The sequence below is a fragment of the Brachionichthys hirsutus genome, chromosome 2 (genome assembly GCF_040956055.1).
Source record: "Brachionichthys hirsutus isolate HB-005 chromosome 2, CSIRO-AGI_Bhir_v1, whole genome shotgun sequence".
NCBI lineage: Eukaryota > Metazoa > Chordata > Actinopteri > Lophiiformes > Brachionichthyidae > Brachionichthys > Brachionichthys hirsutus.
In genome coordinates this window covers 4,156,863-4,170,318 of record NC_090898.1, presented here as the reverse complement: position 1 = coordinate 4,170,318, position 13,456 = coordinate 4,156,863, and the positions used below count along the sequence as shown (strand labels likewise).

The 13,456-nt window shown below is 48.0% G+C and overlaps 1 protein-coding gene across 1 annotated transcript in view; it reads right to left on the bottom strand.

Annotated features, from left to right (window-relative positions):
* Nucleotides 1-206: 206 nt before the first annotated feature.
* Nucleotides 207-13,456, bottom strand: part of epha2b (eph receptor A2 b) — an 18,945-nt gene continuing 5,695 nt past the window's right edge. The window contains exons 4-17 of the mRNA XM_068745801.1: nt 8,535-8,690; nt 7,934-8,269; nt 7,375-7,505; nt 7,077-7,248; nt 6,886-6,985; nt 6,189-6,244; nt 5,964-6,089; nt 5,106-5,291; nt 4,948-5,009; nt 4,569-4,778; nt 4,328-4,477; nt 4,045-4,238; nt 2,680-2,835; nt 207-956 (exon numbers count right to left, since the gene is read on the bottom strand). Of these exons, the coding sequence (XP_068601902.1) occupies nt 848-956; nt 2,680-2,835; nt 4,045-4,238; nt 4,328-4,477; nt 4,569-4,778; nt 4,948-5,009; nt 5,106-5,291; nt 5,964-6,089; nt 6,189-6,244; nt 6,886-6,985; nt 7,077-7,248; nt 7,375-7,505; nt 7,934-8,269; nt 8,535-8,690 (2,144 nt within the window). The 3' untranslated portion in view covers nt 207-847. The remainder of the gene's footprint in view (nt 957-2,679; nt 2,836-4,044; nt 4,239-4,327; nt 4,478-4,568; nt 4,779-4,947; nt 5,010-5,105; nt 5,292-5,963; nt 6,090-6,188; nt 6,245-6,885; nt 6,986-7,076; nt 7,249-7,374; nt 7,506-7,933; nt 8,270-8,534; nt 8,691-13,456) is intronic.

Sequence of the window (13,456 nt, the reverse complement as noted above, 5' to 3'; positions counted from 1 at the left end):
CGCTGATGACTTTATTCTAATTCCTCGAGTCTATAAAATTCCTTTTGTCCTGGATTTTGTGTGTCATAGCCCTTTTCTTGCAAACCTGAGACACACCAAGACAAAAAAAAAAGTGCTACATTGGTTTTAATCCACGTCTTTTGGGAATTGTTCCAACCAGGATAGCTTAGTCTGTACACACAGAGTACCTCATACATACCCCCCCCCCCCCCCCCCTCTTCTTTCACATAACACATCAACGTATGATTCCAGCTTCATTTCTGCACAGAGCCAGCAGAAAATGTCCATTTGTGTCCATCCACCCAAGCAACACCATGTCTTACACTTCGCTGGGCCAACTCAAGCGCCGTCCTCGTTGGCCAAACAGTTAACAGAGCCAATAAAGACAGCCTGAGGCTGGGCTGTTGTCCACGGCTCCCAAACACTCCCACTTATTGGGCCTGCCTTTTTGAGAATTGCTGCCACAAGCTTTATAGGTGTGACTCCAAAGGTTGCCTTGATTGTTGATTTCTACAAAGCAGGAAAGCAGATTGAAGAAAACCGAACTGATGCACGAGCGATGGATCGCAGCGGTGCAGAACACAAGGATAATAAAAAACAGAGATCTAAATATGCAGTCTCCGTGGTACATCTACGGTCGTATATTTGCTCACTTCCTGTAAGAATGAGAAATCAAAAAAATGTACAGCGAGTCCATCAGATTCGGTCGGGCCCCCGAAAGGATGTTACAGTTCTCGTGGTACTGCCGATCCAAAGCCGGCCGTGCAGATTCGCTCCAGCTCAGAGTCAAGTTCAAAAGGGCTGCCTGCTTCAGTGCCTGAATGTATTTCCCTTATTGTTGCCACACTCACACTGCAAACACACTCAGCGTGCTCGTCTGGTCCTTTAGCCCCAAGATACTGTAGGCAATTCTTTTCAAATGGCCCGGCAGTCTCACCCCGATGTTCTTGATATCCCTGTTAAAGAGAGAGACATAACGGAAAAATAAGAGAAGCGTAATGTCGTATGCGTTTACATTTTGGACTTCTTCCAACACTGTAGAGGCACATCCTTCCTGCCTCTGGAGCCATGCAGTAATCCCTCGCTCATCAAATGACAAAATGGCAGCTGACTCCACTCACTGGTTCAACAGTTTGGTTGTTGATCCAGCACAGCAAGGTGGGGTGCACACGGAGTTAGCGCTCTGCGGCTCCCGAGGCTTTAATTTATGTCTGACATGAAAGGAAAAGGCCGGCGATCGCACTCTTCAGGGGGAACATGCTGCAAAGCCCTGCACAAACGGCAGCCTGATGTCAAAGCCTTAATTACAGCCTTAATTGCTTAATGAGGATTCTCCCCTTCTGACCATGAATCACATGCCTGGCAAGCAGAGGGTGGGTTGTAAATAACTGCTGGGTTTTTCCCAAGAGTGCTACCAGATGCCCTGAAATGGAAACAGGGTTCCATGAAATCACACGACAAAACGCAAGAAAGGACTTGTTGCCGTCTGTTTTACAGTCGGTCCCCTCTTTCCTCGCCGCTCGCTCAGACAGCGCGAGATACCAAAGGGTTCCTTGTGTCTGCTCATTCAAAAATAACTTCACTGGGGCAATGTTTCCCAACGGAGTGAAGAACATACATGAAATGACCCCCCTCGGCGCTCCTGCACATGCAAGACGATCCAATTGCGTCCGACTAATCTGTGTTAAGTTCACGGGGGGGTTACATGCTGTCAACACACCTCTTCAATCTTTCTAGAAGTACAAATGTGCCGACTCCGGGGGGTGGGCTTCGGATCTCGTCCATCTATTTTAGTCCCTTAATCCCCTCTAGCTGTTCCCGTTCCACACAAACTGTACTCTCTTTTTCCTTCCCCTCCTTTCATGTCGAAGAAGCCACAGAAGACCTTTGCCCTCCACAGGAAAAGGTGGAGGTTTCCAGGGACTGTTGCAAAAGTGCTGCCCAGCGCCGCTAGTGTGTCTGTGTGTGATTGAAAGGATGGAGGGAGGAGAGAGAGAAAAACCGGAGCGGCAAGAAGAGTAAGGGCTGCAGCCACCGCAAGCCACCGTCACCACAAATGAGCCAACTCCTCCTTCCCTCCAGGACTTTTTCCGTCTCAAACATTTCTCGAGTTATAACTGAGGTTGGAGATTATATCGTGCGCAAACAATTCTGCTGGCTGTTAGGAAGCATTTTAAAGAAGATCAATGTCCAACTACTGAGGGAAGGTCGCAACATTCTTCATCTTGGGGGGGGGGGGGGATATCCTCCTGCAATATTTTTATTTTAAGTGATCTACTACTGAACTTTCAGCTTGTCCCCTCAGGGGTCGCCACAGCAAACCAACCTTCTCCACTTCACCCTGTCCTTTGCATCGTCCTCCCCAACACCAGCCACTCTCATGTCCTCCCTCACTACGTCCATGTATCTTCTCCTGGGTCGTCCTCTAGCCCTGTTCCCTGGCAGTTCCATCCTCAGCATCCTTCTACCGATATAGTCCCTGTCTCTCCTCTGGACATGTCCAAACCATCAAAGTCTGTCCTCTCTGACCTTGTCTCCAAATTGTGTACCCTTCACTGTCCCTCTTATTGTCTCATTTCTAATCCTATCCAACCTGGTCACTCCCAAGGAGAACCTCAGCATCTTCATCTCCGCCACTTCTAGCTCCGCCTCCAACGTGAAAACACATTTGCTACTTACTCGTTCTTCATCTGCAGGACCTGGTCCATGTTTACAACCCCGGCGCAGGTGAAGTTTTCACTGTATTGACTCATCTTGATTGATTCCAGCCACTCAGTCACCGACCTGAAGGGGGAACCATCTGAGCCACTGGTGCTGGGCAGGCGGATAGACACACTGCAAGCGAAGAAAAGTAGATCCAAATGTTAATGATCAACAGGCTTAACCACAACAGAGACAAATGAGGACTATAATTACCCGGCAGGAAACCAGTTAGTTCTAAAAACCAGTTGGAGCAGTCGGGGCGAGGGTCGTTTAAGATATGAGCATTAGAGCCTTTTGTCCTTTCTCACCGTTCCTGACTTTAATGCCATTACATGCATGAACATGCATTCATGCACATAATCATTTACAACTAGAGCTAGAGATGCTGCCTGCAAGGAGTGTACACACGTTTCTTTCATTAGCCTGGCAAGCAAAGCATCAGCGGGTCATTTGAATGCATCTTTCAGCCAATCCCCTTAATCTGCCCAAAACACAGCCCATTTTTAATTGAGCTCAAGCTGGGAGCTGCTGCGAAAAGCGGTTTTTGAGACTTTTGAAAGAAGCCAAGAGAAAGTCTACAAACAAGCTCAACTCAAGCCTTAGTTCAGCAGGGACAAGTCTAAAACTCAGCCAGCTTTAAATAAGTGTGGTGGGGGGGGGGGGGGGGGGTGTACAAAAGTAAAAATGTGTTTTAGAATTTGGGTTCGGGAAAATGCTCCCATCAGAGCATTTTATAGAGTACTCAGCTTCGACTAAGCTCCTTTAATGCAAAATAATGCAAATTAAATGCAGTATTTATACATAAAATATACTATATAATATATGTCATGTCAAAATAAAGTCTCAGTCAAGTCTTCAGCGCTTACACACCGTCATTGATTGATCTAACCCTTCTTAGGACCAAGATTCAGGTCCAACAGCCAGACATTGGTGCAACAGAAATATTTGAACAAAACTTAGTCAATGTTCGGGTTTGCTTGCAGAGAGACCAAATACAGGAAGTCAGAGCAGGTTTACCCTCACAATAAACAAAAGACGAAGAAGAACAAGCGCAAGGACGATATAGATGATGATGATGATGATGGTAGAATACAAGAATACCATTAAAGATTGTTGTTGTTTTTTACAGCCAATACATTTTCTGCTTCACAAATATCACTTTGTACTACATAAGTATATTTACAGAAAGAACCAATTGCAAAGACACTGAGGACAAAAACGACATTTATACTAGAATCACTACAAATAAATTGATGAGACAGCCCAAGAGCTTGTCATCAAGAAAGTCGTGCTACTGCTCTGGAAAAATAGTCCTTAGTCTGGAATGACAGTAAATGTTACCGTGGATCAAAGTCTGCAATGGGCTTCAGGGAGTCCGGGCTGCGCAGCAGCTTGTCCAGCAGGTTGACGATGTCCCCAAAGCGCGGCCTCTTGGAACGATCTTGGAGCCAGCACTGCAGCATCAGCTGGTAAACTGCTGAGGGGCAGTCCATCGGCGCCGGTAGCCTGAAGGCCTCATTGATAGCCTTCATCACCTGCAAGAACGTTTGCAGGTAAGTAAACTAAGATGAAGTTGAGTCATCTCTCGCGGGTCCCGAGAGGAAACGGACGCATTTAAACTCACCTCGTGGTTACTCATATCCCAGTAAGGCCTCTCGCCAAAAGCCATGACTTCCCACATGACAATGCCGAAACTCCACACATCACTGGCTGAGGTGAACTTCCTGTATGCTATTGCTTCTGGCGCCGTCCAACGAATTGGGATCTTACCCCCCTGTTCAGAAGAAAAAAAACAAAACTTGATTTTACAGATCTCAGGCATAGACAGAGGCAGATAGTGGTAGGTAGACCCCCTATTTACTTACACTTGTGGTGTACGTTCCCTCGGGATCGTCCTCCAAGACTCGAGAGAGGCCAAAGTCGGACACTTTGCACTCCAGGGTGACGTTGACCAGGATGTTGCGAGCAGCCAGGTCACGATGGACGTAGCTCATGTCAGACAAGTACTTCATGCCAGCAGCAATGCCACGCAGCATACCCACCAGCTGGAAGGACGCAAACTCGCCATCGTGGTCCTGACGGGAGAACACAAAACACAGCAAACTTCTAGAGGCGCGATCAAATTAAAGAGATTTTTAAAAAGTGATAAAACCGACAGAACGAGTTGTAAGTGTGTAGCATGACAGTCGAAATATTCGACAGTACAAGGTCGACCGTCATCACCTCCAAGGTGATACGACTTACTCTAAGGTATCGGTCCAGGGCTCCGTTCTCCATATATTCGGTCACGATCATGGCATGTTTGACTGCACACAAAGGAAAAAGGATTATGAACTGGCACAATACAGCAAAAAAAATAAAAAGTTGGAAAAGTAAATCATAGCAATCACAGAAGTCCTTACATTTGGTGACGACACCCTCCAGGCGAATGATGTTCTGGTGGGAAAACTGGCCCATGATGGAGGCTTCGCCGAGAAAGTCCTGCCTCTGTTTCTCTGTGTAGCCCGGCTTCAGCGTCTTGATGGCGACTGCCAGCTCCTTCCTCCCCGGTGCCTTCAGAATGCCACGGAACACCTCGCCAAACTCTCCTGCAGGAAAACAACAATTGGACAAGGAGTTCGGACGTATCGGATGTTAAAGTGAGTCTGAAATATCTTCTTGGGTTCTTAGCTGCAAGCTGTGCCGCACAGTTAAACCGGGGAAGTCTCTGCGGCTGTTTTACCCCAGGCCGTCTCACAGAGGTGTGTTCTGGACGACTTTTGAGAGGGGAGTTGTATAACTCGGGGTAATGGCCTCTGGAGATGGGAATCAGCTGTCACGTGGGGGTAAAGGGAAGGGCAGGGCTGTGGGAACTCAGGAGGGGGTATATTATGAGAGATGACGGTTGGTTCAAGTTGGTCACACTTCAATAAACGTACCACGTCTGAAAGCTCTGGCAGCTTTCAGGAGGGTGGCTCTGATCTTCCTCCTAAATACTGTTTCTGCAACACTTTCTTTGTTGAACTGTTCATGTCGACAGGGAGGCAAAACACGTAGATGCCCCAGCAAAGAGTTGCAACACAACTAAATGTCTCAACTTGTTGTGTGAGGGCATCGATGCCAAATCGATGTTAATCTCACTGAAGTAGCCACAGTCAGGCAGCCCTTTAAGCCGAGGAAAACGCACAATATAAACAGCAAATCTGGGGATTGGAGAATCTTTCAACATCTTGGAGCTTTAAGCCTCACGGCCCGATTGTGTCCACAGAGCCGTCACTCACCAGCGCCGATGACTTTCTGTTTGGTTACGTGGCTTGGGTGGATTTCAGTGGCAAACTTCAGGACGGCAGTGTTGGGGTCCTCGTATGTGTGTGGATCCACATAAGTCTTGAGAGGCTTTAATTGCTCTGTGAGAAAAATGCAATTATCATGTTTAACATATATATATATATATACATATTGAATATTATAAGGGCAAAAAAGACACTAGAGAATTTTCAGCCCACCTGAGCTGGAGAAGTAGGTGTCCTCTGGTCCTTGTCGGGAGTGAGAGTTTCTTTTTCTGATAAACAATAAAATAAAAAATATCATTTGCATATGAATATCACATTTTGAAAGAACAAATGGATTAAGCCATTTTAATATCATCCATCACGGCAACCTTTTAAAACCATTTCCTGAGAGACATTGGTGCAATGCGTTCGTTCATGCTCATGAGAGAGGCTGTTTGCCAAGCGGAGACAGACAGGTGGGAGCGAGGCGGACAGACAGGCTACAGTCGGCGGCAGTGCAGACCGGGGTCACCTTCGCAAAGCGCCAGCGGTCTGGTACAGAGGGAACCGAGCGCCTCTTATCACCAACAATGTACCACCCTGGACTATTTCACTGTGAATGGACCCAACACGCTCTTGAATGTAGCCATTGAGCAATGACAAGGGGCATTCAAGACAAACGCTTCCCTACAGAGCGCTGGGACACAGATCCAGATAAAGAGAAAGTTGGCTAAAGGAAAAGAAAGAAAGAGAGAGAGAGAGAGACAGAGAGAGTTGAGGACAGAATGAATGCAAAGGTCATTTGGCGGACCCACAAAGGAAGAGCAAGAGAATGAGAGAGGAAGCCAGTAATGGAGAGTTCATTCTGACTGATTAAGAGGACAGACAGACAGACAGACAGAAGGAACAGCAGAGATCGGCGTTTACTGACCGTCTGCGTAGGAACAGAACCACGACAACCAAAAATAGCATGGCCGCTCCTCCAACTGCTGATGCAAAGATGACTGCTGTGTTGTTTTGAGAAAGGCGTTCTGGGAAAAGCAAGTAAAAAAAAAAAACCACACACGTCTGATCCCAGAACACAGAAAATGAGTCTTTAACCGCGGCGGCTGTCCTCTGTACCTTCAGTGGAAGTCTCAAACTGCTCTTCAATGCTGGACCCTCCAGGGCCGCCATCGCTGCTGATGGCCTGCACCCTGAACAAGTAGGCTGTGCCTGGGGCCAGATCACTGATCTGTACGGAGTTCTTGTCAAGTAGGAGAACTATGTAGGTGGTCACATCCAGGTTATCGTCCTGGAAGAGGGGAAACGATTCAGTCAAATGAGCCAGTGCTCCCTGTCAAAGCCACCTTTAGCTCCTGAACTCGTAAGGCGAATTGAATATCTTTCATCTTAGCACAGAAAAACAGCAACGCCTCGCCTTTTTGCGGTAGGTGAGTTCGTAGCGGAAGGGCCGGGGCTGGGCCCGTGGTCGAGGAGACACGTCCCAGGAAAGGGACAAGCTCGTGGCGCTTCGCTCAATCAGTCGCATGGTGGTAATCTTGGGGGGATCTGAGAACAGAGATGATGATGATGATGAATATATTTGTTACCGGTAGATTGAATGTTAGAGTACAAGTACAGTCAAACAGAAGCATGTATTACAGTACAAATACAGTCAAACGTCCTGTCTAAGAGGAGCATTTCAAATAAGCCCTTGCGGTCTTCCGTTGAAAGTCCTTAGTACATAAATCATCGACATTTAACAATACCAATAAAAATAAAAATAAATTACTCCACAGATGCAAAATAACAATAAATTAAAAAGGGTACAGAAAAAAAATTAAATAAAAAATTAAATCCAACATCTGTAAATATATACTGACAGTCTTGGAGGTCATCTCGGTCCCGGTCTCGGTCTCAGAGCCTCACAAGATAGAATCTGTCATTACCGCAGCACAGATATCAGCACAGCACCGGCTCCTATCAGCCGCCCTCACCTGTGTAGAGCACAGACGTGGTCAACGCGCTGGTGGCCGGCGGGCTATTTGCCGGCGGTGCAGCCGACACGCCGCTGTGCGCCTCCACAGTGAAGGTGTAGTTGAGGTGTGCGTCCAAGTCGCTCACGGAAACCTTGGCGTCCGTCAGACCCACACTAGCCGGTTCGTAGCGGATCTTCTCGCCACACGATTGACACACAATTCCGTCGCAGCGCTGGCACACGATGCTGTACGTGATGTCAGATCGGCCGCCGGTGTCTTCCGGCGGCCTCCAAGAAAGGAGGAGCTTTCCTGCGACGGTGGCAGCTACGAGGTCTCGTGGGGCAGAGGGGAGACCTGATGGACACAGGTAGGTAAAACAATATGGAACGTTGGGAAGCGCCAAGAAGCTATAAGAGACTAAAGGTGCATAAACCAAAGCAGAATCTCTCAAGATTAAAAGGGCAGATTACGAATCTTGAACCATCTGCTTTATGTTCACAGTGAGTGAAGAGGGAAACTGAGTTCCATGCTAAGACTCAATCTCTGTACATCCTGTAGGATATTTGTAGTTTTTCTGAATGCAGCGTTTTCTCACGAGAGATCAAAAAGGACTTGGTACCTGAGCAGGGTCCAGCAGGGGGGTCGTCTGGGGCGCGGTAGAAGCCATCCATGCAGGGACAGACTGAGGCGCCAGAGTCCAGTCTCTGGGTGTTGGCAGGGCAGGGCTCACACATATCATTAGACGCTACCGCTTTGAAGGAGCCAGCCTGACATTCTGCAAAACACAGAAAGACTTTAGGAGGTTAAGACAATAAAGACGCAATAGTGAGTCCGGGAAAAAAGCTTAGAATTCAATTCTGTTGCCTCGAGGATTCGTCTAATTAGTGTTGCATATTAAAACTGCTGCCGCGTGGCGGGCGGAGATTTAAGCAAGGCTTGTTCCGCAAGAGAGGGAAAGCCAGAGCAGAGTGAATGGGATAATGATGTCGCTCAGACACCCCTCATATAGTGTCTGATGGTTTGGTAAAGTTGGAAATATATCAACACATTCGGACTTCCTGCATCGATAACTCATTGGTGATACATTTTCAAAATCAAAAGCGATGCCTCTTTCCCATCGTTGTAAAGTAGACAATGTGCAGAAATAACATCGCCGTCTACGTGCAGCCGGCTGTGAGACGAGTGCAAAGGGACCGTCTGCAAATTGCTAAAACCGCTGCAACAGCAAAGAGAGACACGACACAGAACTTCATTTTTAGACACTGTAGTGTCACCAAAATCACAGCATGGTTAGCAGTACCCGTGCTACCCATGAGGCTGCGAGCGTCTACCCCTTTAAACACTCTCCATTTCAGAGGCCGCTCCTTTTCTCTTCAACCAGTCATGTCACATTCCAGGACCGGAAGTTATTAAAAAAAAGTCAACAAAATTAGGAGAACACCGACAAGCAGAAGTCAAGACCCTGAAAGTAGAGCTTCCGTCGGCGCCTCTGTCAGACATCGGTGGACAGACTTTGAAGCTGCACCACCGCCTCATTTCACACATCCTACATCCATAATAAAATAATGCAGCTAGAGCACCCAGTGAAAGTGAAATCTGAACTTAATGTGGTGTGAAATGTTGAAGCGAGTGCACGTAAAGGACAGGGAAAACGAGACAGCTACCGATGGTTCCTGCTGACGTGCATGTGTGTGTGCCATGCACCCACACCCATGTATGTATGCATGCACAAAATACACAGACACGTATGTAAAGTACACCCACGGACACATGGGTAAATCTGACATCAGAGGAGGGATTATGTCTGCTGCCTGTCACCTGTTCATGTCACTCTGCCACGTCAATTCTGTAACACCACAGCCACACACACACACACACACACCTACACACACACACAACTGCACGCCTGGGCAGAAAATTAGGCACCGTGTTTCATACTTTTACACATTTTTTCATTTAATATGTGTTACAAAATGTGTTACAATAAAACATGACCCATATAAAGGAGTCTGTAAAAATGTCTGAAATGTATTTTAGGGTTAAATTAAAAGAAGATCCAGAAGCCAATCCCATCTTGATTTTTTAATTTTCAGTCATGTGTCACACTGCTCTGAAGTTAATCTGATTGTTATTTGCTCTTACTTGAGAATTAGTCTCATATTCGACCTCCATGCGCACACAAAGCACAACGTAATGTGCCCGTGTGTGCAGAATGAATGAACTGAACAAGCTCGGCTTGTTGACCGACACCGTCCCTGAGGTGACGTTTGCATGATTGAACACGCTTTTGATTTAAAAAAAAAGAAAATTCCTTAGCATTTCAAATGACGTTCTGCATTCACAAAACAAAATTGTGGAAAGTATTCCTTGCCACACACAGGCAAATATTAAATATTGCATGGCATTTCTGATTATGTCAGCATTGGTTTATTTTGTTTTTTTTGTCAAATTCCAAAAACCCGGTTAATCACCTTTGCCTAATTATATTTTTTTTGTAGCAGGGACACACATTTCCTTACTCCATTAGCCCACAGTATTTAAAAAGCAATTGACAAATGTCAAAAGATGCTATTGTTGACAATGCAACTGCCAGTCAACATGTAGGGCCCATCAACAGAGAAAAAACAAAACAGAAAAGAGAAAGCTCATGGAAGAAGAAAAAAAAAGAGTTTGGCAACAAGAAAGAAAAGAGGACACGAAATGCAACCGTAGGACGGAGTGAAGCTCATTCCAGCGAGGCAACGAAAACTGAAGACAAGGACAAAGATTCAGATTCACTCCGAGATGCCGTCTTTATGGCTGCCTTGCATCAAGTTCATTCGGAAGACACACAAAAATCAAAAGTCTCCCGCTGCATTTAAGTCATGTCGGGGGGGGGGGGCTTACCCGACGGGCCGTGAGTTTTCATCCATTCAGCGCCTTCTATTTTGCGGTTGACAGCTCAAACACTGCGAGGAGGTGTGTGTGTGTGTGTGTGTGTGTGTGCGTGTGCGAACTGAAGAGCATGGCAACAGTGTTGGAACGAAACAAACTCAGCACAAGAAAAAAATGTCAGTTTGCCCAATAGGCTTCCACGCTGTTGCCCAATCCTCCCCCTGCAGGCAGCATCTCCCCCCCCCCCCCCCCCCCCCCCCCGTCTACGGCTCCTCATTAAGGCAAGGCAGCGGTTGGAGGTGGAACAGAAGGCCGAAGAAAGAAAGAGGAATACTGTATCCGAAAAACATGGAGGGGGGGGGGAAAGAAAAGAGACGGGTCAGAGTGGACCCGCTCCATTGAGATGGGGTAACAGCTGCTGCTCAGACCCCAATCCAAACCTCTCCTCCTCATAATCCTCACATTCCTTCCTCCAGTCCTTTCTCTCCTCCCAGTCCTCTGGAAAAAAAACACCATTAACATTGCTATTCACCACTGACCAGCCGGCAAGCAGAATGCCATGCCATTCAAGTGCTGAAAGAGGGCGGGGGGGGACACGCACACATACACACACACACAAGTATTACAGATGAGAATAGCTAAAATGCCACATGGCAACGGAATCGGCGCTAGTCTCCTTCTGTGCCGGCCTTAATGCCTGGCGGTCAGGCCTGCGGAGACGACGGTCTCAATGAGGGCCGCCTCCATCATCAAGATGCATTCCAGCGCGCACCGGCCATCGGGAGGCCTGCGTGCTCCTGCAGCTGCAGATTCAGCCTCTGTTCACCGTCACAAACGTGAAAAAGTGAGTTCATCCTGAACATTCAGCGTCTCAATGACAGCAAAACTGGGATGACTCGACACGAGGGCAAAGAAATGAAGCAAACGTAACCTCTTTGGTCCCACGGAGAAGGGGGGGGGGGGGACTTTGGATTTTTGTTTTTTGCTGGACACAACAGGAAGCAGGAAGTGTGCGGCTGATGCAGCCTTCCTTCCTAAAGAAGCCAAATCAAAGCATGGAAACAGGGAGTGTGTCCAAATGAAGAACCGACACGGAGACGACAAGAGTAATTGCTGTTAAGATGAAATATGTTAAACTGACATGAACGCGCGGGGGGGGGGGGGGCTCCCTTCTCATAAACAAAAGTCTCTCAGCCCCTCCCGATTTGAAACCTCTGACACTGGTGATTCTTTCCAGAGCAAAATAGAACTGCTTGTCGCCGGAGAGGCCCCGGGTTTCTTGAGTGGCTCTGTGTTTGTTTATTGAGCATGAGTGCAGGGGCCCGTTGCTTTCTGGGAGCCCAAGTGGCTCTAGAGTGGAACCCCCCCCCCCCCCCCCCCCCCCCAAGGGGCCCCCCGTTTGTCGGCACAAGGTAAGACGGATGTGATGGTGACAGTGATGAATGCATGATCGGGTAGATGGATGAATGGGGTAACATGGCGGCTCGACAACAGACGTTGCCCTCAGGAGTAGGAGTAGAGAGGTAAGTAGTGGAGGAGGGAGGGAGGGGGGGGGGGCACAACTGAGTTCGGTGCTTGGCTTTTAAAAGTCATAAAAGGTCACGTCTGCCTCGGGGTAGCTGCGAGTTAAAATGTTTAAAATGTATATAGCTTACAGGGAGTCCGCGGCCAAGTAAAACAAACACATGCTCAGAGAGAGGAGGAGGAGGAGGAGGAGGAGGAGGAAGGAGCTGCAGCGCCGGCCGGTGGCTTGTCTCCTGAGGAGGGAGGCTAAATTCACAGGGATGGCCACTGAGAAAATGCATGCTGGAAAAATAAATCAGCAAGAAATGTTTGAATCCTTGTCAGAGGAGACCCCAAACAGACCCTGAACCAAGTCTGTGCCTGCTTTGTCCGGACCCCTTCCTGCCCCCCCCCCCACTTCCATTCCCGAGTTACCCAGACCCGTAATTGCAATATGTCATGTCATTTTGTTTGTATGCAGAGTGACAACGTGTCATTAGCATTTGGGGGGATTCGGGTCGCGGTGGAACAATGGGGGTCTCTGAAGGGGGAGGTGAGCAGCTGGTAACATGAGCCAGGGGGTCACAGAGGTAGATGATGGGGGGGGGGGGGGCAGTAAAGGTGTAGGGGACTGATGGAAGTGTGTGCATGTGGAGAGTGGGGCATTAGTCAAAAGGATTAGCGGCCAATGGAGCAGCTGTAAGGGTATTACATCTGTTTTACAATCGCACTCAGGCTTTCATCTGGGGTCGTTAACAAACACAATAAATTCCCTGATCCCCGTCTCTCTCTCTCTCTCTCTCTCTCTCTCTCTCCTCTCACTCCATCCACCCACTCAGGCAGAAGAAGGGATACAGGGAGAGAAAAGTGGAGCCAAGAAGGCTGAAAAGAAGCTCGATATGATCCGAGGTAAAGCAGAGGCTTACCCCCCCCCCCCCCCCGAAAAAAAACCCCCCAATCTGAGCCGATGGTGAAAATGATGGCGTCCAAATAGCTCGACTGGACGACATCCCTACGTGTTGCTGGTCGCACCCAGACAGCCAAGTGGCTGACACGCCATTTTACTACGCCACACCAAACCTGGTCTCACATTGGACGGCAAAAACGGTCTGCTTCCTGATGGGGGGGGGGGGGGGGGGGGCAAAATAGGAGCAAATGCAGCAG